Source organism: Thalassophryne amazonica, chromosome 3 (assembly GCF_902500255.1).
Source record: "Thalassophryne amazonica chromosome 3, fThaAma1.1, whole genome shotgun sequence".
Classification (NCBI taxonomy): Eukaryota; Metazoa; Chordata; class Actinopteri; order Batrachoidiformes; family Batrachoididae; genus Thalassophryne; species Thalassophryne amazonica.
This window is the reverse complement of record NC_047105.1, coordinates 83,836,565-83,862,753: the sequence shown is the minus strand read 5'-3', so window position 1 is coordinate 83,862,753 and position 26,189 is coordinate 83,836,565. Positions and strand designations below refer to the sequence as shown.

At 38.8% G+C, this 26,189-nt stretch overlaps 1 protein-coding gene across 1 annotated transcript in view; it reads right to left on the bottom strand.

Moving 5' to 3' along the window:
• The window catches only part of acap3b (ArfGAP with coiled-coil, ankyrin repeat and PH domains 3b), a 202,674-nt gene that overhangs the window by 5,438 nt on the left and 171,047 nt on the right, over nucleotides 1–26,189 (bottom strand). The window contains 13 exon segments of the mRNA XM_034166998.1: nucleotides 845–954; nucleotides 2,713–2,939; nucleotides 4,913–5,002; nucleotides 8,598–8,690; nucleotides 8,905–9,125; nucleotides 9,888–9,982; nucleotides 10,137–10,206; nucleotides 17,597–17,739; nucleotides 17,783–17,869; nucleotides 18,699–18,810; nucleotides 18,937–19,037; nucleotides 19,199–19,250; nucleotides 23,417–23,529. Of these exon segments, the coding sequence (XP_034022889.1) occupies nucleotides 845–954; nucleotides 2,713–2,939; nucleotides 4,913–5,002; nucleotides 8,598–8,690; nucleotides 8,905–9,125; nucleotides 9,888–9,982; nucleotides 10,137–10,206; nucleotides 17,597–17,739; nucleotides 17,783–17,869; nucleotides 18,699–18,810; nucleotides 18,937–19,037; nucleotides 19,199–19,250; nucleotides 23,417–23,529 (1,514 nt within the window).

Genomic DNA, 26,189 nt, shown 5'->3' with positions numbered 1-26,189 from the left:
GACATTTTTACATAAAACAAACACAATAACAACGTCTATAAACCCAGAGAATATATTCACGAGAGTTTTAGGCACAATATACAACAAGTTTAATGTTGTTGTCCGTGTGGAGCCTGATCAGAGCATCTCAAATGCATTTCTCCTGTCGTGAATTTTTACCCATAATGCACTGCGCACACACCATGTCCACACCAAAACCTTCAAAATTAGTGCATTACTTTAAAACATAAATCTGATATTTTCACTTTCATAAAACTTCAGACGTGACGTTAATTTAAATAACTTGTCCGAAATTAGTTTGGTTAAAATTCAAACCATAAGTTAAAATTCTATGCCTCTAGATGACTTGGGTGATATTGCCAGCGTATTAGTATGGGGTCAAAAGAAAAAATATTTTTTTCTTTTCTGTGACCAGTTCTCCTTTGCCTGGAGAGAATACAGCAGTTTATTCTGGAACCAGCTCTTCTCTGTTTGTAGAGGATAGAACTGTGCATCTGCTACAAAAAACTGCATCTGCAAAAATGTTAGAGGTCTAAAAATGATCGGACCAAAACATATCGGAAGATAATTGGTCCGATGATGGTTTTCAAAGTTATCTGAAAAGCTAATCCGATAATGAAAACATTATCTTCGATAATGAGCGGTTAGTGGAACTGTGCCCACCACTGAAATCAACACTCTACACTTGTGCGTGCGAGCACACACACACACACACACACACACACACACACACACACACACACACACACACACACACACACACACACACACACACACACACACACACACACACACACACACACACACACAAAAGCCATAACAAGCTGTTGCAGGCCGTTCTTACCCAGTGTGCCCGAGAGAAGTGGCGTGGTGAAGCGGGCCTCGTCCTCTCATGTCCCTCTGGTTTACATCGGCTCCATTCTGAAGCAGGAACTCACATGCTATCAATGAGCCCTTGGGGATACAGAGAGAGTGGACGGACACAGTGAAGACTGTTCCCAACTGTTTAGCAATAAATGCCATTATACTTATTTCACATTCACATCAGCTGCCATCAGCAGATTTAAAAATTTAAACCCCGTAAGCCAGTGTTTTGGACTGGTTGATGGAATAAAAACGAAAGCAGAACAGTTATTATGTTACAGAACAGAAACATTTAATTGAAATACAAATAAAGACAAAAGTATTAGCGTGTTATGAAATTTAACATTTTCTTCAATAATTTCACAAGTGTTTTTTTTTTTTTTAAACAGAGCATATAATTTTCAAAACAGCATTTTTGAACATTCTAGTTTTATTTTGGATGATTACATTATTTTACTTTGCACACAGAAGCACAGCTATTTTACACAAACCAAAAACGACCAGGGCAAAAATTGTTAGTCCCCTTAAGAACTGTCCATTTTGTTGAACCACAGGACAAACCACTGTTGTGCACTCGTGCTTTCACTTTGAAATGCTCAAAACGTAAAATAAAGTTAAAACTGAAGATTATTTTCCAATGTACACACAGTATAAAATCATCAGTCAGGGTTTTAGCTGGTACTAGAGAAAGTATCAAAAGAAATCAGTTTAGACATGAAGAAAAAAAAAATTGTTGATGCTCACAAAGCAAGAGAAGGATATACAAAGTTAACACAGTGTTTCCAAGGGTCGAGAACTGGAGTGAGAAGTATCATCAAGAAATTCAAAGAGAGCGACACAGTACAGAACAAGAGTGGCAGAGGTAGGAAGCAAAGATTTCAAAGACTCTGAAAAGAAACCTAGTTAGAATGTGTCTAAAGACTCCAAACAACTGCCAAGGCAGGGTTCTAGCTAGGACCATATTAGTGGTGGGTAAATTATGTGATTGTTTTGTGACTCACAGCAAGCAAAAGTATGACTCTGTAAGCTTGAAATACGATCAAATTGGTACATTGTTCAGCAACGCATCAATTCATTTTTTGGAAAATCCGTCCTGGGAGGTACAGCCAATTTGAACCCGAGAGCCGGGCAAAGTTTTTGCTCTGTTCAAAAATCCAGCGGCAAGTGGGCACTGCCCAGCGACTCAGGCAAAGGGGCCGTGAATGGTTACAAACCTCGAATTTCCTCTTGGATGCCATTCGCAAGGCTGTTACAGCCCAGTCAGATATTAGCCTTTGTCTTCCGACACGACAACGACCCAAAATATACATCGCTCCTGGTGAAGAACTACCTCTAGAAAACCAAAGTGAACATTATTGACTAGTACCAAGGAGGGATGGGGGTTGCAACCATGTCTCATAGCATTATAAACAATGCTATCAGAAGTGCTCTCTGCTGGACAAACTATGTAATGACAATACTTCCAACAGCCAATGTGTTTTTCCTGCATAGTTTATTCTGTAAAATAAAAGTTTTGATATCTGTAAAAATTACGCCAACATCGATACGTTTGTGAAAGGTTCATATCGGCCGATATTATCAACCAACGAATATACCAGTCGGGTTCCAATTTTTTTCCATGAAAACTAATGTTTTCTTCATCTTCTGACTTTTTTGGGCTCAAATTTACAAACATGTTGATGGATTGTCAGTTAAAATAATGACCTAGCTATATTTAAAGCCATAAAAACAAATTTAATCAAGAAAGAATTATAACGACAACGTTTAAGTCACCGTACTTTCTCCATAAGGGCTACTTTATCCAATCACAATTCATTGATTAATTCACCGTCATTAACATGCACTCACTCCGATCACGCCCTGAATGAGCGGCGTTTTCCCCTCCTCTTCCTCATTTGCAGCGTGCACATCAGCGCCATGTGCCAATGCCTCAGCCATCAATGACAAGTTGTGGAGGCGGGAGGAACGATAAAGGAGTGCCCCAGGGTGGAGCTCCCTCGGGTCCTCAGGATCTGAAGACACTTCCTGTTCAATCTCCACCTCGCCGCTGGAGGAGTCCTCTGACTCTTCTTCTTCTGAGATGTGGGCAAAAGGGTAGAAGCAACGAGAAAGAAAAACATAGGCATGGTTGATATGAACAACATATTTTAGATTAAAAATTCTCACATGGAAAAAGTTTGGCATTACGCATATATAAAACATACAGAATATGAATCAGATTTCGCTCTAATTCTTTGATTTATCTTTTTATTTATTTCATTGTCCCTGCTCAAAGTACTAGTGCATACGTACAGAGATGTCTCAGTGGTCACCAGAAATTTCAGGCTCCTTGATTTGACTTTTCACTGATTTGTTGATTGACTCAAATCTATTTATTTAAAGCAACAGTATGTAGGATATAGAGTCATCAGGTTGCACATTGCAATATGGCATTGCTGGTCAATATGTTGTTTCCATTGAGGTTTCCATTTCTTTGATAACAGGGATTCATGTTCCTTTTCCTTCTCTTGCAATAAGCAATATGTATGATCTTCCATGATCTTCCAAACAATGAGGATTCTCAAACTTGTTAGCCTGCACTAGCAACCAGCAGACAGTGTCTAGGGGAGCAACCATCGATTCTTCTTATGGTCACACTGCAAAATGGAAAAGGTGGAGTAAGTATGTCCCTTTTGGGTTACTATATCAACATGGCAGTAAAACATGGTGGCCTCTATGGGGGGGGGGGGGGGGGGGGGGGGGACGACACACACGCTCCCATGTAGATTTGAAAGGCTCATTCTAAGCTTAAAACATATTAATTTGGTGTTGTAGGTAATTTACACACAAACTGACAGATGGTTATGAATGCTATATTCCAGTGGTTTTCAACTTGGCCTTCAAGTACCACCTAACCTACAAATTTTCCATCTCTGTCTGCTCTGCCATAAGCTAATTAGCTCCTTCAGATGCCTACTTGTACTTGATTGGTCACACAAGTGAAGTTGCTAATGAGTTTGTGGCAGAGCAGGGAGAGATGGAAAATGTGTAGGGTGGTGGTACTTAAGGACCAGGTTTGACAACCACTACTATGTTCCATTTCTGCTAATAAATGCCTCCAAATCTTACACAGAGCAGCTTTAAAGCTTTGGAATGAATATTTTATCTGTATTTTAAAAACAAAATCAATGAAAAACAAATTAAAATAGAGCACACATGAGATTAAAAACTTCATTCATTACTTTGAGCCTTATCTTGACAATGTATGGTAAACAGTCTCAAACATACCATGTAATGCATTTATAGCATCCCCAGTTCCATTTTTGATATTTACGTGGCGTAAAATCTAACCACAAACATGGCACAGGATGCAAAGGATTTGCAATCAGTCTTCTAATGGATTTTGTGCATGTTGTAAGCATAACATTAAAGCAACCACTGATAGCTGTCAACCTCTTTAAGACACAAAGTGCGTCTTAAAGAGACACCACCATATTTGTTGTGTGCGATGCACCCTGGGAAGGCGTGGGGGCATTGTTAGATGTAAAAACTTATTTCTGGCGCAGTGAACACCTCCACTCATGCTGAGTTAAAGGAAGAGAAGCAAAATCTTTGCCATTTTATCTGTCTGTGTATGCGCCAATGCACTACCAATATCCACTTGCCTTCCCAGGGTGCATCGTGCACAACAAACGTGGTGGTCAGTATCTGCGTTGGAGCCTGTGGTGGTGGTGTACAAGGGTGAAATTACAAAACGTATATCGATGTTGAAATATTTATGCCTGTATTTTCCTTCAGGTGGCTCGGGCATCTTTTCCGGATGCCCCCTGGACGCCTTGCTGGAGAGGTGTTCCGGGCACGTCCCATTGGGAGGAGGCCCCGGGGAAGACCCAGGACACGCTGGAGGGACTACATCTCTCGGCTGGCTTGGGAACGCCTTGGGGTTCCCCCGGAGGAGCTGGGGGAGGTGTGTGTGGGCGGCTTTGCTTGAGCTGCTGCCCCCGCGACCCGACTCCAGATAAAGCGGAAGAAAATGGATGGATGGATGGATGGATTTTCCTTCACTCACCTTCTGTGACACTGTCAACCACTGAACCAAACACCAGGATGTCAGTGCTGCCATCAGTACTTCCTCCGAGGCCACTGTCACTGCTAAGACCTGCAGGGCCAATCAACGCCAAGCCACGGACACATTAATCATTAAACAACACACAGTACTAAGTATACTGTACACGTCAGTACCACTAGTAGGGCTAGAAAACACAGAAACAAAGCAAAATGAGGCCCTTCCAATTTCCATGAAATTTTCATGAATTTGTGTGGAGACACAGTATTTGGAAATACTGTCAAAAAATCAAATGGACCTGTAGTCCATTTGATTGTCCACAAAACTGAAATATTATTTTATATGTTATTCACATTATTTTGGGTTGAAATCTAGTTATTATGAAATGCCTTTATTTATGTGGTATCCGGAAAAATAACAGATTTTATTGCTTGTTACATAGTTGTTTGGGGAGGATTCCATGGCAAATATACTGAGTTTGTTCTGTGAGACTTTGTAGATGAAGTCCATGCTGCATTTGTTGAAAACTGTTACTTGGAATTTCTCACAACTAGGAAAAATACATCTAATGATGCTATGATAAAACACTACTCTCTTAACTGACTCACTTTGGGAAACAAAGCAAAACGTTTTTAACTCTAACTTATGTACATCATGACAAGAAACGTAGTAGATCTGTGTGAGTGTTGTCTTACATGTGTCCAGAAGATATCCAGCAACATTTTGATTTTGTCTGAAACATTTTATCCTGATTTCTGCCCAACTGGATCTCAATTGATCTATGATTACTAGTCGATTCCAATTGCTGTCTTTGCCTTTATTTCCCTTTATTTTTTGGCACTTTCAGTAACAACTGAAGGTCTATCCCACTTCTTCAACTCCATGGTGTTAGCAGTAGAAAAGAAAAGAAAAGAAAGAACATGGTTTCCAAGCATGTCATTGCATGGTTGGTGTACAAGATAACATGATTTCAGAGACTAGAGCCATAATAGAATGTCAATAGAATGATGCAAAAACTCTAGGAAGAAAACTTAAGTGTGAATATCAAATGTCTTATGTTGCCTGGATGATTCTCCTCCAAAATCCCATCTGCATGTGTGACAGGGTCGTTACATGTCAAATTTTATTTGGATTATGACTGTACATTGCTTCTCAAAACTCAATATATATGACACATTGAACATTCCATACTCAGTACGCATCACAATATCGATACATTTATGTGCGTAACACTGCTTATATAAATTTTATTAAAATGCATTCATAACTTATAGTGTATGGTGTTAGTGTGTAACCCGAACCTTTTCTTTGCCTCTAACCTATCCCAAATTGAGACATTCATTTTCATACACTCAACAAAAATATAAACGCAACACTTTTGGTTTTGCTCCCATTTTGTATGAGATGAACTCAAAAGATCTAAAACTTTTTCCACATACACAATATCACCATTTCCCTCAAATATTGTTCACAAACCAGTCTAAATCTGTGATACTGAGCACTTCTCCTTTGCTGAGATAATCCATCCCACCTCACAGGTGTGCCATATCAAGATGCTGATTAGACACCATGATTAGTGCACAGGTGTGCCTTAGACTGCCCACAATAAATGCCCACTCTGAAAGGTGCAGTTTTATCACACAGCACAATGCCACAGATGTCGCAAGATTTGAGGGAGCGTGCAATTGGCATGCTGACAGCAGGAATGTCAACCAGAGCTGTTGCTCATGTATTGAATGTTCATTTCTCTACCATAAGCCGTCTCCAAAGGCGTTTCAGAGAATTTGGCAGTACATCCAACCAGCCTCACAACCGCAGACCACGTGTAACCACACCAGCCCAAGACCTCCACATCCAGCATGTTCACCTCCAAGATCGTCTGAGACCAGCCACTTGGACAGCTGCTGAAACAATCGGTTTGCATAACCAAAGAATTTCTGCACAAACTGTCAGAAACCGTCTCAGGGAAGCTCATCTGCATGCTCGTCGTCCTCATCGGGGTCTCGACCTGACTCCAGTTCGTCGTCGTAACCGACTTGAGTGGGCAAATGCTCACATTCGCTGGCGTTTGAACCCCGGTTCACACTGTTCAGGGCAGATGGCAGACAGCGTGTGTGGCGTCGTGTGGGTGAGCGGTTTTCTGATGTCAATGTTGTGGATCGAGTGGCCCATGGTGGCGGTGGGGTTATGGTATGGGCAGGCGTCTGTTATGGATGAAGAACACAGGTGCATTTTATTGATGGCATTTTGAATGCACAGAGATACCGTGACGAGATCCTGAGGCCCATTGTTGTGCCATACATCCAAGAACATCACCTCATGTTGCAGCAGGATAATGCACGGCCCCATGTTGCAAGGATCTGTATACAATTCTTGGAAGCTGAAAATGTCCCAGTTCTTGCATGGCCGGCATACTCGCCGGACATGTCACCCATTGAGCATGCTTGGGATGCTCTGGACCGGCGTATACGACAGCGTGTACCAGTTCCTGCCAATATCCAGCAACTTCACACAGCCATTGAAGAGTGGACCAACATTCCACAGGCCACAATTGACAACCTGATCAACTCTACGCGAAGGAGATGTGCTGCACTGCATGAGGCAAATGGTGGTCACACCAGATACTGACTGGTATCCCCCCCCCAATAAAACAAAACTGCACCTTTCAGAGTGGCCTTTTATTGTGGACAGTCTAAGGCACACCTGTGCACTAATCATGGTGTCTAATCAGCATCTTGGTATGGCACACCTGTGAGGTGGGATGGATTATCTCAGCAAAGGAGAAGTGCTCACTATCACAGATTTAGATTGGTGTGTGAACAATATTTGAGGGAAATGGTGATATTGTGTATATGGAAAAAGTTTTAGATCTTTGAGTTCATCTCATACAAAATGGGAGCAAAACCAAAAGTGTTGCATTTATATTTTTGTTGAGTGTATTTATTGCTTTCTAAACCCTACCTAACCTGGTTTTAAAGCTCAAACAGGCCCAATTATGGCTTTGCTTGCTTTGAAAAACAAACCAAACAAAAAAACAGAGATACTGCTTCAGATCCCACTTTAGTTATGTAGAAAAGTTGAATTAATCATATTGTAACTGTCTGGTTACATAGTGCAGAACTGTAGTAAAGCTTAGGCACAGTATAATACTAATTAAATATTTTAGTAGTTAAGATTATTACTATTATCATTATTATTATTATTATTAGGTGTAGTATGAAAATGTCTTACTCAAAAGCTGTTGTGGGGGGTCATTTTGTCATCTTTCTGTCTGGATAACCTCCTGGTCTAAACAGTTTGCAGGAAGAATGGAGAACTTGCATATTTATGTGCAAAATGCTACCTGATTGACAGGTAAGAAGGTTTTATCTATGCTTTTATCTTGTGCCATCCTCAGAAACAGATTTGGGCATATGTGGGCCTAAAAAAAAAAAAAAAAGCAAAACGTTTGTTTTTTTTTTAAACTCGCTGTAGGTTCTGTTTTTGGCTGCTGCTGTTTTAGCCGCGCTAACACAGCCAGAGGACATGCAGAGACTTAGACTGGAAAGAAAGCTTAAATACGCTTGTAAAACCCGCCGCGGATGTGCTGCTGATACTTTGATAATGCTGTAATCCGGCCGGTATAGACCCCTAATTTGGATTATTATGCATGTCAATTCAGGACGTGTGTACTTAGTGCTGAACTTACTGCGAGGCCCAGATCCCGTGTCAAAGTATGAAAAGAGTGAGTCCAATTCATCAGGACAGAACAGGGAATCCCGTCGAAACTTTGCAGCTGCAGCTGAAACAGGACAAAAGAATCCCAAGGTAAAAATGCTGTATCTCATTCCCTCTTATATATTGCTGGTCAAAATTATTGACACCCCAGAATTTTAAGTACAGAATTTTAAATATGTTAAGAAATAAATGCAAATTGTCCAATTTTGTTTTGCTAGAATTTGTCCTTTGCAGTGTTTGTTATTCAGAGCATGAGTGGTCTGGTTCTCTGCACTCACCTGCTGAGAGGCTTGCAATTGAAGCACTGCCTGGATCGTAACGCTGATATTTCCGTCGGACCTTGTTGGGAGCCCGAGCAGAGCTGCTGTGTCTCTGGCACTTCTTCACTGTCCAGGGACGGGGCTTCCTCTCACCCTCAACCAAAGCCTCGCTGCCACTCATCTTCTTCAGGAAGCGCTTTTCCACATATTTGGACTTGATCCAGGCTTCTTTCTCCTGCCTGTGGGAAGAGAATCACAGTTTACATTAACAGACATGTGACATAGACAGATTATAGAGTGCAAGTGGCAGTAAAATTACTGAAACATCATATAACATGACACAATTTAAAGGTGTCATGTTATATACCCTTTGAACAAGCTAAAACGGCCAAAAATACCCCAGAATCACAGAAAAAACAGCTATTTTCAGGTCTTAAAAAATCATTTTGCCGTCCCTGACACTTTAACTGGCAAGGAGCTGCTGCTCATCCCACCGTGAGTGTGTCACAGAGAGCACAGACCAGCTCAGTGGATGTGTCTCACAAAACAAACAAATTCATATATGGAGTTCTGTGACATATGTCACAAAGTCTAAAACGAGCCATTTCAGGCCTACATTTTTTTTTATGGCATAGTAGTTTTCAAATACACAGGCATAGAGTTATGGGACTTCAGGGTTGACTGATATGAAATACTCATCAATTATTGAAACAAACATTTTATACAATATGCCCCTTTAAAGTGAGTGAAGAAACAATTTAACAAGAGGACTGGAGTGATGCTGAAGCCACTGCACTCCTCTTAGCTTTTCCCTCCTTTAAATTAAAAAGCTTTACATTTTCAGGTACGTTTTAAATTTATTTTTGAAAAGTTATTCAGCAGACCTAAAATAGACCAACTTTATAGCAAGCACATGTGACAGTGAAATATGTGCCCAGTTTTTCTTATGCTGCTGAAATAGTCTTTATCGTCCTATCAAATTCTTGGTCTGATTTACGCACCGTGTACTGGAGGGTCCGGGTTTTTTCACTCCAAGCTCCTCACAGGCTCCCTCATAAATTTGGTTGATCACAGTGTTCCCCAGTTTACACATCAACTAGACAGGGGAGAAAATGTGGAAATTTCATACAACACTGAAACAATGAAGAGAGATGGAAAAAATGTAAATTAAAAATGTGAATTAAATATTTTAGAAATGAAACCCTGGTCAAATGCACTGGACAAAAGCTGTGAGTGTCAATGAGGTCCACCTTGAGTAATTCTGGCTCCCATGAATCCAACGTCAGTGAACGCACCTTAGAGCAGTGGACACCTAAACTCCTGCAAAAAATAAAACCCAACAAAAAACAAGATAAAATGGGAAACTTAATATAGATAGATAGATAGATAGATAGATAGATAGATAGATAGATAGATAGATAGATAGATAGATAGATAGATAGATAGATAGATAGATAGATAGATAGATAGATAGATAGATAGATAGATAGATAGATAGATAGATAGATAGAGTGAACAGAGTTTAGAAAGAGTTAATGTCTCACTGTCACAGAAAGAGTGTGTGTGTGCGTGTGTGTTTAACCAGATTTTAACTGTTTGCTGGTGCCATAACATCTGCTGTACACCCCTGAGTATGGACAGACTGGGTATGTAGCCTGACCTCCAAGAACCATATTGAAATTTGGGGTTGGAAGGTTAAAGGTCGAAATCAGGAAATAGTTTTTTTTTTTTTTTTTTCGGGATATGTTTGGTCTTAGTGTTAATGTGTTTGTCTGTCTGTATATGTGGCCCTGAGATAGACTGGTATCCTGTCCAGGGTGGACCCCACCTCTAGCCCAAAGACCGCTGGGATAGGCTCCAGGTTCCCTGTGACTCTTACTTGGAATAAGTGGGTATGAAGAATGAATGAATGTCTGGCCTTTGCTTATTTTTTCATCAAAACCAATTAGATTTTCCTGAGATCCGCATTTGTCTAATGAAGTAGATGGAAAATAAGTGACTTCTTATGGCCCAGTCACACGGCATACGATTCCTGAATGAAGTAAAAAAGTAAAAAAGTCACAAATCATTGATAAAAGGTGGACGAATGAGTTTTTGACTTTTCCCATCACCGAATAGCCTGCGAATCAAGAGCGCAAAAGGAATGAAAGAGAAACAAAAGGAAACCATAGCTAAAGTTGATTTTGACACTTTAAATGAAACGCGCCTGGAGCCACTGCTGGAGCAGTGTGTGTCTGCATCTCTGCATTCCAGGACTCGGTGCTGGGACGGAGCTCATAGCGCCCGAGTCCTGGAGAAGCTGTAAAGAGAAGCACGCGACCCTACTCACTGTAAGATGCAAATGGACCAGGGTATACATTGTCCTAAATGGATGTCATGTCCTAAATGGATGCCACCAATCAGTAGCTTGTTTAAACCTCCATTTGAAGACACCAGATGTATTTCTATTTTTTTTTGTACTTTTTATTTAACCATTTTTCAAAAACAATAGTAACACATGATCAGAACACAAACAACAAACTGGGGGAGAATTTCACAGTCACTTTTTTTAAGTCTGTTGTAGCTGGAATTTGGTCTTGAACGTAGTCCATTTCTGCCATTTTTTCCAAAGTCCTCTTCTCTGGTTCTCAGGCGAAAAGTTAATCTTTCCATACTATATTTCCTTGACAATATCCAGCCATTGTCTTGTCGTTGGAGGGTCAATTTTCAGCCAGTTCCTCATCAAAGCATTTTTAGTACCAATTGACAGTCGTTTGAAAAGGTATGTATCTTTCTTTTTAACTATTTCACCAGGTATCAGTCCCAGATATACAGTCCATGGATTGCTGGGTATTTTAAAATTTAAGATTTCCTTCTTCATTTGAAGGACATTGTTAAAAAATGTTTGTATTTTTGCACATGACCAAAAAATATGGGTTTATGATTGGCATTCACATGACCACATCCTCTCCAACATTTCTGCTGTTGTTGTAATTGTTTGGTCTTTATGTGTGGAGTAATAAAAAAACGTATGAGATTTTTCCATCCAAATTCTCGCCATCTTCTCGAACTAGCTGTGGAACGTTGTGTGTTAAACATGGAAAGCCAATCGCTCCCAGATGTTACCTTGAGTTTCACGTTCCCATTTTGAGTTTACATATAGGGAGTTCATCCCATTACCCTTTTGAAGACAGCCATACAATTTTAATACGATCTTAATGGGAGTTCTTTTATATGCATCTGTCAAAAATAAAACCGTGTCATTAATCTCCACTGATAAATGCTTATGTACTTCTTTTTTGTAAAAGTGTCGTAGCTGTAGGTACCGGAACAAATCTCTGTTTTCAAGTTTAAACTCTTGTTTGAGTTTATCAAAGGTCCTGAAGGTTTTCCCTTCAACAAGTGTGCATACTGCTTTTATTCCCCTCTCTGTCCATTCGGTGAACGTATCAGCTAACATATTTGGGCCAAAATTCGGCATTAGAGAGGGCCATATTAGTAATTTACTATCTCTTTCCATTTTGTTTTTAACAATCTCAAACCAGGTTTTCAAAGTTTCTCCCAAAATAGTATTATCTCCCTTGTGGCCTGTATATTCTTTCCCTGATAATTTAGCAGGAGGTGGCACCCTGCCTAAACTAAACTCATTATCATATACCTATAAATGATATGCCAATATGATTGGATAAAACACTAAAGAATAAATAGCAAGACACCCTTTTCGCAGATGGGTAATATTTTTCATACCACCCGAGTAACACCCACAAAATGAATGTCGCCTTGGTAATCAGCCAATCCGGACGGCAGAGCAGCGCCACGACGAAGAGGCGCGGTCAGAGGAACTGTGAAATAGTGGTGAGTCACTATTAATAATTTCTTATGTGTCCAACCTCGTAGGTTGATCGTTAAAATTAAATTCGTTAGTTCTAAAAGTCATCATAATTATTTATAGGACAACGTTCTATTTTTTTTTCTACTAAGGTTTGAACTTTGAGTGTTTACACAGGGGAGAAAAGTGAGAAAATGTTAATGCCTGTTTGAGAAAAGTGTATAAAGTGTGTAGTGAGGGGTTTTACAGCCTTAAAACATCTATAATAATTGTAAAAAATAATGCTGACTACTTTGCGGACTTTGCCTATCGCAGGTTATTTGTAGAACGTAACTCCCGCGATAAACGAGGGACCACTGTATATGATAAAATCTTTATCAAGTTGTTCACCAATGAATATGGCTTTTTACACCCTTCAGAATATGGCTTTATATCAGAAAACCATACACCCTTTGTGTATGGTTTTCTGAACTCAAAGGATTGCTGATCATGGAAAAGTAGAACTGAGAACATTTAAATACACAGACCACAATGTACTGGACTTGGAGCACGATATAGACCCGGACAATAATTTCTTCTCAAATATCAATGACAGTTGTTGCTATTATACAGATGAACAGTTTAATCGGATCATTAAAACGGATAACAAATTATCAATAATCCATTTCAACAGCAGAAGTCTATATGCAAACTTTAACAACATTAAAGAATATTTAAGTCAGTTTAAAAAAATATTTAACATAATTGCTATATCAGAAACATGGATCAATGAAGATAAAGGAATGGATTTTGAACTGGATGGATATGAATTTAATTGTGTAAACAGAAAAAATAAGAGTGGAGGAGGAGTGGCTGTGTATGTGGATAAGAACATGGATTATAAAATAGTAGACAATATGACAACTGTGATTGATAACTTATTAGAATGTATAACTATTGAAATATGTGAAGAAAAAAGCAAAAATGTATTAGTCAGCTGTATATATAGAGCACCAGGATCTAGTATTGACATTCACTGACTGTATGGGAAAAATGTTCTCAAAAACTAATCAAAAAACTGTGTTCATTTGTGGTGACTTAAATATTGATCTGCTCAATCCAAATAAGCATAAAATAACAGATGAATTTATCAGTATAATGTACAGTATGAGTTTATATCCAAAAATCACCAGGCCAAGCAGAATTACATCCCATAGTGCTACCTTAATTGATAATATATTCAGCAATGATATTGAGAATAACACTGTGAGTGGATTATTAATCAATGACATTAGTGATCATCTACCAGTTTTCATCGTTTATAATAGAAACCATCGGCGGAATCAGCCAGAGGAGAAAATAAAATACAGGCGAGTGCGGACAGAGGAAAACATGAACACACTAAAGAAGGATTTACAGGAGCAAAACTGGGAAAAGGTATACAGTGAAAGTGATGTTGATAGTGCATATGAAACTTTTTTACAAATATTTACATCATTATATGATAAAAATTGTCCAATTAAACAAGACTACAGAAAACAAAAAATCCAAGCTTGACCGTGGATGACGAAAGGGTTACGAAATGCATGTAATAAGAAAAATACACTGTATAGAGAATTCATAAAACTAAAGACTAAAGAGGCAGAAAATAGATATAAGAAATACAAAAATAGATTAACTAATATTATACGGGTATGTAGGAAGGAATATTATAGTAACATATTATATAATAACAAAAACAATATTAAAGGAATATGGGATATATTAAATAGCATTATCAAAAATGGTAATAAAAAACAGAGTTACCCTCAGTATTTCATTGATAATAATGTCAAGAAGGAAAATAAGGATGAGGTAGTCAACGGTTTTAATAATTTTTTTGTAAATATTGGACCAAGCTTGGCAGAAAAAATTCCCGATTCCCAACCTGAGGATTGGGATAATAATCTCCATAGAAAGAAATCCCTGTTCAATGTTCCTCACAGCAGTGGATGGAAATGAAATTATAGACATTGTGAATAATTGTAAATATAAAACATCTACCGATTTAAATGAAATTGATATGGTGGTGGTAAAACAGGTCATTGAATGGATTGTAGAACCATTAACATACATCTGTAACTTATCATTTCAAACCGGTAAATTTCCCAATCAAATGAAAATAGCTAAGGTTGTGCCGCTGTATAAGACTGGGGATAGACACCACTTCACAAATTATAGACCTGTTTCTTTGCTTCCACAATTTTCCAAATTATTAGAAAAGTTATTCAATAATAGATTAGACAAATTCATAAATAAACATAAATTACTTACTGATAGTCAATATGGATTCAGAGCACATAGTTCAACATCACTTGCATTAATAGAATCAGTGAGGAGATTACAAACGCCATAGACCACAAATTACATTCAGTTGGAATATTTATAGACCTTAAAAAGGCTTTTGATACAATTAATCATGACATATTAATCAATAAACTTGAACAGTATGGGATTAGGGGGTTGGTGTTGCACTGGGTGAGAAGCTACTTAAGTAACAGAAAACAGTTTGTGAAGTTGGGGGAATATACATCATCATGCTTGGACAATGCTTGTGGCGTCCCACAGGGGTCAGTATTGGGTCCAAAACTGTTTCTAATTTATATAAATGATATTGTCAATGTTTCCAAAATATTAAAATTAGTATTATTTGCAGATGACACAAGCATTTTTTGTTCAGGGGGGGATTTGCAGGAGTTACTGAGGAGGATCAGTATAGAAATGGGAAAATTGAAAATATGGTTTGACAGAAACAAATTATCATTAAACTTAAGTAAAACAAAATACATGTTATTTGGCTATTGTAATACAGACATACAGGTTCAGTTACAAGTCGAGGGGGGTAGATATTGAAAGGGTACATGAAATAAGTTTCTGGGGGTGATAATAGAAGATAAGATAAACTGGAAGACTCATATAAAACATATACAAAGTAAACTGTCAAGAAGCATTTCAGTTCTAAACAAAGCGAAACATATTCTGGACCACAACTCACTCCGCATTCTTTACTGCTCACTGGTTTACCATATTTACAGTACTGTGCAGAGGTATGGGGTAATACTTATAAAGGTACAACACAATCACTATCAGTAATGCAGAAAAGAGCTATAAGAATTATTCATAATACTGGCTATAGAGATCATACAAATCCACTATTTTACAATCCAAATTCTTAAAATTCACAGACTTGGTTCATTTTCAAACAGTACAAATTGTGTATAAAGCAATAAACAATTTACTTCCAGCAAATATTAAAAATATGTTTTTTAACAGATCAGGGGATTACAGTCTGAGGGGAAATTTAATTTAAAGCATCAGTGGGCACGAACAACATTAAAAGGTTTCTGTATTTCTGTCTGTGGGGTGAGGATGTGGAACAGATTGGGAGTGGGGCTCAAGCAATGTCCAAGCATGAACCAGTTCAAACAGCGGTACAAAATATGTTTTTTTCTGGGTATAGGGAGGAGGAAGGGTAATGAGGGTTAGGGTGTTTTGTTTTTTGCTTCGGCTTGTAAATATATAGTATTTTGTATGTAAGTAGGTATGTGTAGGTGTATATTTATGTTTGTGTATATATATGTGTATATATGTATATGTGTATATATGTGTATGTATATGTGTATGTATGTTGATGTGTGTATGTATATATGTATGTGTATGTGTATATATATGTATATATATATATATATTGATATCGGTTTAGGTGTGTAGGAATCTATGTGTATATGTGGCAAAGGGTATTACTGGTTGTGGGGAAGAAGGGGTAGGGATAAATAAGCTGATGCTTCACCCTACCCCTTTTCGGACATGTTGGGTACACAGTAGGAACTTTTTTGTTGTTGTCTTTACTGGTCTATCTTGTAATTGTTGTTGTATCAAATGTTCGAAATAAACAGTTTTCATTCATTCATTCATTCATTCAAAACAACTTGATAACGATTTTATCATAGACCTATAAATGACAAATGTTGTATGGTGTTCTGAAGGGTGTAAAAAGCCATATTCATTGGTGAACAACTTCATAACGATTTTATCATATACAGTGGTCCCTCATTTATCGTGGGAATTACGTTCTACAAATAACCCGCGATAGGCAAAATCCGCAAAGTAGTCAGCGTTATTTTTTACAATTATTATAGATGTTTTAAGGCTGTAAAACCCCTCACTACACACTTTATACACTTTTCTCAAACAGGCATTAACATTTTCTCACTTTTCTCTCCTGTGTAAACACTCAAAGTTCAAACCTTAGTAGAAAAAAATTAGAACATTTTCCTATAAATAATTATGATGGCTTTTAGAACTAACAAATTTAATTTTAACGATCAACCTACGAGGTTGGACACGTAAGAAACTATTAATAGTGACTCACCAGTATTTCAGTTCCTCTGACCGCGACTCTTCATCGTGGCTCCGCTGTCCGGATTGGCTGATTACTCGGGTGGTATGAAAAATATTACCCTTCCACGAAAAGGGGTTGTATGCTATTTATTCTTTAGTGTTTTATCCAATCATACTGGCATATCATTTATAGGTATATGATAAGAAGTCATATCACATTTGTGTTTGTCACATTACCTTTGCTGTGGGGTGACCTTGAAAGGTCAAAGTCAAGGTCATGACTGTTCAACTCAACCAGTTTTGAAACCAACATGAATTAAACATGGTTGAGGAGTTGTGTGTTAGTCAAGGATAATTTTGGGTAGAATTAAATTAAATGTCAAAGTTCACCAAGACGTCACTTGCATGAATTGGTGTCAAACATGCAAGAAACAGGTGTTTCATGTCTCTTCTTGTTTATGTTTGTTTTTTTTTTATTGTTTTTCTTGGAGTACCTCAGACTCTCCTTGAAATAAGTACTTTACTATTGTTCAGTGCCGTTACCTGTGAATCCCTGAGCACTCGATGCAAAGCAACACTCCCAGATTAATGGAGGCCCAGCATGGAGCTGTTTGGCCACAATCACAGCACAGTTCATTGCCGGGAAGACTCTGTACCCTCTGGAGAAGACTTTCTCCTCCTCCTCCCTCCTCCTCCTCCTGCTCCTCCCCCTCCCCCTCCTCCTCGAACTCCCTTCTCTGCCTTCTCTCCTCTCTCTCTGGGCTCACTGGCAGAATCAATACTGCTGGTGGAGGGCGATGCTGTTCGGTCCAAGCGCTGTGGAAACAGTAGAAAAAGAGAAAATTATTCATTAGTGACAGGAATTCATGTAATCTGTATTAGTGACACCTTATGGAAAGCCACCTTGACACCAGCACAAATTTGATCCCCGCAATGGCACGCAATCTGGCGGGACCAGAGAGTACACCTCTTTGTAAACTGTTGTAAATTGTGTGCAGCTGTGTGCAAGTGTGCAAAGAAAACTTTGAAATGTTCAAAATGTCTAGCTCACATCTGTTTTGTAAACCAGATGTCAATATGTCGTAATCTATTCAAAAATACTGCGTGTCACTACGAGTCAATGTGTCTCACTGCTGCAGAGTAGCGCATCTGAATGATTATGAGGAGATGCTACATTCACAATAAACATAACTTTACAGATACATTATCTAAAAGGAATAAAATGCAACTGTTTATCAATCCATTACAATGTATAATTCCCTTTGAGACGATTCCAAATGCGTGCTCCACCTCATGAAGCACACAAGAGAAGCAGCAGCTGTAGATAATTTCTCTGTGATTCTGGGAGCGATGAGAGATGGTTTCATCAGCCAAGTTCCGACAGAAAATGCATCATCCGCTACAAAATAATTATTTTATATAACGTGGCGTCAAACAGGACAAAGTGCGGCATCCAGCGGAACAAATTGGGTCGCATTGACATGACGAATTGTGCGGCAGTGTGGAGATTAAATTTGTGTAAGTGTCAATATGCCTAAAGTCAAATGAGCTCTGAAAGTTTCATTATTGGGGAGGTCAGTAAAAATACTGAGTGCCTGTGGGACATTTGCTGATTTAGTGCAAACACATGTTTCAGGACACGTACCTCTATGTAGTAATTGTCGGTGATATCTTTGTAGGCAGAGGCGATGCTTGCCTGGACCGCCTGGATCCAAGCCTGCCGCAGCTTCTCAGACTCAGCCTGCAGCATACAACTCCTGCAGGTTTAAACATTTGTGACTGCAACTATTTGACACAATAAAGCACAGAACTTTGGGAAAAAAATGTTTTGGAGTGAGTTAACTTTGGATTCATCTGTATCCCGTGGGCACACAAACACTCACTTAGAGGGTGACACCACCTCGAAGCAGAACCTCCTCTCATTGTCTTCACAAGGTTTGACAGAACACAGCCTCAAGTCCTCTACTACCACAGTCAAGGAGTCCTGTCAATGGAAGAAAGAAGTGATGCAACTGATAATTATTACTGACATGACAATACGGACCATGTTGTCTTCTGTTAACAGGCTTCATTTCACCATTGTCCATTGGACATTCACCACAGGAATGAAAGAAAAATAAAACAAGGTGATGGTACAAACTCTACCTTGAGTTTCTTTTGGTACACCAGCTGGCTATTCTGTATTGAAAACCACCGCCTACAGGGAGGAGAAGGAGTCAATAAGTAGACACAGCCAGAGACACCCAACATGTCAAATGTCTGTAGGTGAATTCAAATATGTTGGAGAGAACTACTATTCACCTTTTACGGTCTCTACTTTTGTTGTGGAACCACATTTTTAAGGCTCTTCTAGGTGTAATGCATACCTTAAACCTATTTTACTCATGCACTGCACTCCTGAACATGCCCAGTCATTACTGGAAGAAATTGTATTGCAGAACACAAATTCCCAAATCAACTGGACAACAAGGTGAACAAATTTTAACCTGCCATCATGTCAAAAGCAAAAGAAAATCAGTTCAGACTTGAGAAAAAGAATTGTTGATGCTGACAAAGCAGGAGGAGGAGTTATCACAGTGTTTCCAAGTGTCAAGAACTGGAGTGAGAAATATCATCAAGAAATTCAAAGAGAGCCACTCAGTACAGAACAAGTTTGGCAGAGGTCGGAAACAAAATATTTCAAAGACTCTGGAAAGAAAACTAAATGTGTCTAAAGACCCCCAAAACAACTGCCAAGGCACTAGTGAATTCCAAGTCAGGAATTGTAGTCTCATAGAAGACAATCACTAGAGGCCCTGGACAGGAATGGACAGAGGTTGTAGACCTAGAAAACTTCACTTCTACAGAAGAACACCCCTCAATCCAGACTGAAGTCTGCTAAGAACAACCTGGAGGAAAGTTTAGGCATACTGAAATGTGTGCTTTGGTCAGATGAGAAGAAGCTCGAGCTCTTTTGGCCACAGAGATATTGACTACAATTGGAGAAAGAAGTGAGAGGTGTATAACCCAAGAACACTGTCCCCAGATTGAAACATGACGGTGGGGGTATACACTGTGGGGACGCCATCAGTGCGTCTGGAACTGGAATCTCTAAAGGTGGAAGGAGTCCTGAAGAAAGAAGGATCTGCGAAGATTTTGAAAGAAAACCTAAAGCAGTCAGCAGTAAAGCGGGCCGGGTCATCACTTTCTCTTCCAACACAACAACACCCCAAAACATACGTTGCCTCCTGATTTTAAGTGAGAATTATATATTTAAATAGTGTTACATTATTTTGGCTCTAATGCTTTTGGCTTTTTGCTGCAATTATTTAATTATGATTACTGGCTGAGTTACCTGTTTTATGAACAGGTAATAGAGATGAATATTAGCCATGCCATTGAATATTTCATGTCACTTTAGTTAAGGTGTAGTAAGTTGCATTGCACTGTGTGTATGTTGTCATCATTAATTTTCACAGAGCAATTTGTGACATTCATGAGATTCAAATGAATGATGATAAAAAAGTGATGCCATGTCATATCATTGCAATGCTCTGGTACATTTTAATTGAAAAAAACACATGCTTTAACTCACACACGGAGCACATTGGCCCATTCGGACTGTAATTAAAGTGCACCCTAGCCAGCCGCAATTACGTAGTAAGTAAAGTGCAATGCTTGCTACCTGACCTGAGTAGCACATGAACTGCGAAAATAAGGGTTCCAGTGAGCAGGTGTGTGCGTGTTTGTGCACGTACGCTTTCAACCTAAGGATCCCAGTGATTCCCCCACGCCCCCATTCATCATAGCAAGTTTGTTGTAGATTGCTTATTCCTGTGACTGTGCATAGCGAACACACATACACACAGTCAGCTTTATATATTAGCTTTTGGCCATTTTTTGAACAAAATTTGATTCCCAGCTTTGATAAATTGGATGACTGAATTACCGTGCTATGTGGAAAATGAAAATAGACTACACTGGGCTGAAAACCAGCAATCTTTGTATTATGGATTCCTTTCCAGAATTAGACAAACATTTCAAATTTAATTTTACACCCTTTTAGACCATATAGAAAAAAAATCACACTTATCTGCATTACCTGCTTTTAAATCATACATAGTATATGTAAATGTGGCTTGCTACTTATATGTGTTTTGAAAAACAAAATGTTTACTAAGAAACAGCATATCAGCGCTGAGGACCAGGAGGAGGACAGACACATGGCTTTATGTAAATTGCCCTCCTCATTCTGCCTCTGGAAAAAATTACATGGACTGCACACCTCACACATTTATGTATTTTGTCAATTTATCCTTTGGAAGACCAAACTTAAGACTAGATAAATGCCTGAAATGTCTAATTACATGTATAAAAGTTTAAATAAATGTCTAAATACTACATGTATTAAGGTATAAATTAATGTAGAACTAAACAGTATAAATAATTTTATTCATACACTGGTTTATTTACAGTAGTGTTCAGAATGATAGTAGTGCTATATGACGAAACAGATTAATCCAGGTTTTGAGTATATGTCTTATTGTTACATGGGAAACAAGGTACCAGTAGATCAGTAGATTCTCACAATCCAACAAGACACGCATTCAGATATGCACACTCTTAAGGCTATGAAACTGGGCTATTAGTAAAAAAAAAAGTAGAAAAGGGGGTGTTCACAATAATAGTAGTGTGGCATTCAGTCAGTGAGTTTGTCAATTTTGTGGAACAAACAGGTATGAATCAGGTGTTCCCTATTTAAGGATGAAGCCAGCACCTGTTGAACATGTTTTTCTCTTTGAAAGCCTGAGGAAAATGGGACATTCAAGACATTGTTCAGAAGAACTGCGTAGTTTGATTAAAAAGTTGATTGGAGAGGGGAAAACTTATACGCAGGTGCAACAAATTATAGGCTGTTCATCTACAATGATCTCCAATGCTTTAAAATGGACAGACAAAAAAACAGACGTGTGGAAGAAAATGGAAAACCACCATCAAATGGATAGAAGAATAACCAGAATGGCAAAGGCTCACCCACTGATCAGCTCCAGGATGATCAAGACAGTCTGGAGTTACCTGTAAGTGCTGTGACAGTTAGAAGACGCCTGTTGTGAAGCTAATTTATTTGCAAGAATCCCCCGCAAAGTCCCTCTGTTAAATAAAAGACATGTGCAGAAGAGGTTACAATTTGCCAAAGAACACATCAACTGGCCTAAAGAGAAATGGAGGAATATTTTGTGGACTGATGAGAGTAAAATTGTTCTTTTGGGGACCAAGGGCCGCAGACAGTTTGTGAGACGACCCCCAAACTCTGAATTCAAGCCACAGTTCACAGTGAAGACAGTGAAGCAGGGTGGTGCAAGCATCATGATATGGGCATGTTTCTCCTACTATGGTGTTGGGCCTATATATCGCATACCAGGTATCATGGATCAGTTTGGATATGTCAAAACACTTGAAGAGGTCATGTTGCCTTATGCTGAAGAGGACATGCCCTTGAAATGGGTGTTTCAACAAGACAATGACCCCAAGCACACTAGTAAACAAGCAAAATCTTGGTTCCAAACCAACAAAATTAATGCCTCGCAGATGTGAAGAAATCATGAAAAACTGTGGTTATACAACTAAATACTAGTTTAGCGATTCACAGGATTGCTAAAAAAGCAGTTTGAACATAATAGTTTTGAGTTTGTAGCGTCAACAGCAGATGCTACTATTATTGTGAACACCCCCTTTTCTACTTTTTTTACTAATAGCCCAATTCATAGCCTTAAGAGTGTGCATATCATGAACGCTTGGTCTTGTTGGATTTGTGAGAATCTACTGAATCTACTGGTACCTTGTTTCCCATGTAACAATAAGAAATATACTCAAAACCTGGATTAATCTTTTTAGTCACATAGCACTACTATTATTCTGAACACTACTGTATACGTTTTTCTGTATTTATACTGTACATCCATAGCAGGGAAGCTGCCTTCTTAGTTTTACTCTGGTGTGTCTGAGGCATTACACAAAAACAACAACAAAATTATCTAACTGGAGAGACAACAAAATTCTGAAACTTCTAATGAATCAGATTTTCTGTACAGGCCAGTAAGCAGCCCATCTGTCTTACTAAATTAAGGGAAGTCCAAGAGTGATTTCTACAGCGGTACCTTTTGCACCATATGCTGCCCTCCTGCACACTCTACCTATACAACAATAAATATTTCAGGGTATCTCAACAATAAATATCTCAAAAAAACTCATATTAACTCCAGACAGTGGAGTTAATATGAGAAGACAGCTTTAGTTGCCTGTATTCCTTTTATTTGTGTTTTTACAGCTGATGCCTACTCTGCTCTGCCTTGTCTTGCCGACACGTTGCACATTTTGTTGTACCTGTTCCAGGTCTTGAAAGCATTGCTGGCCCTCTTGAAGAGGTAACCCTCCATTACTACACCATTGGGTGCATCCACATTAAACTCCAGCTTGAGATCATCATAGGAAAAGTCCTACAAGAGGAACACAGAGGGACAGAACAGCACCGTCAGTGTATTTAAATAATTCTGTGGACAGAGAATAAATTAGAAATGAGCAACAAAAGTGTTTTTATTACTATTGTAATAAAATACAATTTAACATCCACACAGATGCTGAGAATGACAGCCTCAACACTGCATTTAATCTATTATTAGACTCTATTGGCTTTGCTCAAAAAGTAAATGAGTCCACCCACCACTTTAATCATATCTTAGATCTTGTTCTGACTTATGGTATGGAAATAGAAGACTTAACAGTATTCCCTGAAAACTCCCTTCTGTCTGATCATTTCTTAATAACATTTACATTTACTCTGATGGACTACCCAGCAGTGGGGAATAAGTTTCATTACACTAGAAGTCTTTCAGAAAGCGCTGTAACTAGGTTTAAGGATATGATTCCTTCTTTATGTTCTCTAATGTCATATACCAACACAGAGCAGAGTAGCTACCTAAACTCTGTAAGGGAGTTAGAGTATCTCGTCAATAGTTTTACATCCTCATTGAAGACAACCTTGGATGCTGTAGCTCCTCTGAAAAAGAGAGCTTTAAATCAGAAGTGTCTGACTCCGTGGTATAACTCACAAACTCGTAGCTTAAAGCAGATAACCCGTAAGTTGGAGAGGAAATGGCGTCTCACTAATTTAGAAGATCTTCACTTAGCCTGGAAAAAGAGTTTGTTGCTCTATAAAAAAGCCCTCCGTAAAGCTAGGACATCTTTCTACTCATCACTAATTGAAGAAAATAAGAACAACCCCAGGTTTCTTTTCAGTGATGCCGGTATTTGGTTAGACTCTTTCTCTCCGATTGTTCTGTCTGAGTTATTTTCATTAGTTACTTCATCCAAACCATCAACATGTTTATTAGACCCCATTCCTGCCAGGCTGCTCAAGGAAGTCCTACCATTATTCAATGCTTCAATCTTAAATATGATCAATCTATCTTTGTTAGTTGGTTATGTACCACAGGCCTTTAAGGTGGCAGTAATTAAACCATTACTTAAAAAGCCATCACTTGACCCAGCTATCTTAGCTAATTATAGGCCAATCTCCAACCTTCCTTTTCTCTCAAAGATTCTTGAGAGGGTAGTTGTAAAACAGCTAACTGATCACCTGCAGAGGAATGGTCTATTTGAAGAGTTTCAGTCAGGTTTTAGAATTCATCATAGTACAGAAACAGCATTAGTGAAGGTTACAAATGATCTTCTTATGGCTTCGGACAGTGGACTTATCTCTGTGCTTGTTTTGTTGGAACCTCAGTGCTGCTTTTGATACTGTTGACCATAAAATTTTATTACAGAGATTAGAGCATGTCATAGGTATTAAGGGCACTGCGCTGCGGTGGTTTGAATCATATTTGTCTAATAGATTACAGTTTGTTCATGTAAATGGGGAATCTTCTTCACAGACTAAAGTTAATTATGGAGTTCCACAAGGTTCTGTGCTAGGACCAATTTTATTCACTTATACATGCTTCCCTTAGGCAGTATTATTAGACGGTATTGCTTAAATTTTCATTGTTACGCAGATGATACCCAGCTTTATCTATCCATGAAGCCAGAGGATACACACCAATTAGCTAAACTGCAGGATTGTCTTACAGACATAAAGACATGGATGACCTCTAATTTCCTGCTTTTAAACTCAGATAAAACTGAAGTTATTGTACTTGGCCCCACAAATCTTAGAAGCATGGTGTCTAACCAGATCGTTACTCTGGATGGCATTTCCCTGATCTCTAGTAATACTGTGAGAAATCTTGGAGTCATTTTTGATCAGGATATGTCATTCAAAGCGCATATTAAACAAATATGTAGGACTGCCTTTTTGCATTTACGCAATATCTCTAAAATCAGAAAGGTCTTGTCTCAGAGTGATGCTGAAAAATTAATTCATGCATTTATTTCCTCTAGGCTGGACTATTGTAATTCATTATTATCAGGTTGTCCTAAAAGTTCCCTAAAAAGCCTTCAGTTGGTTCAGAATGCTGCAGCTAGAGTACTGACGGGGACTAGCAGGAGAGAGCATATCTCACCCGTGTTGGCCTCTCTTCATTGGCTTCCTGTTAATTCTAGAATAGAATTTAAAATTCTTCTTCTTACTTATAAGGTTTTGAATAATCAGGTCCCATCTTATCTTAGGGACCTCGTAGTACCATATTACCCCATTAGAGCGCTTCGCTCTCAGACTGCAGGCTTACTTGTAGTTCCTAGGGTTTGTAAGAGTAGAATGGGAGGCAGAGCCTTCAGCTTTCAGGCTCCTCTCCTGTGGAACCAGCTCCCAATTCAGATCAGGGAGACAGATACCCTCTCTACTTTTAAGATTAGGCTTAAAACTTTCCTTTTCGCTAAGTCTTATAGTTAGGGCTGGATCAGGTGACCCTGGACCATCCCTTGGTTATGCTGCTTTAGACGTAGACTGTGGGGGGGTTCCCATGATGCACTGTTTCTTTCTCTTTTTGCTCCGTATGCATCACTCTGCATTTAATCATTAGTGATCGATCTCTGCCCCCCTTCACAGCATGTCTTTTTCCTGGTTCTTTCCCTCAGCCCCAACCAGTCTCAGCAGAAGACTGCCCCTCCCTGAGCCTGGTTCTGCTGGAGGTTTCTTCCTGTTAAAAGGGAGTTTTTCCTT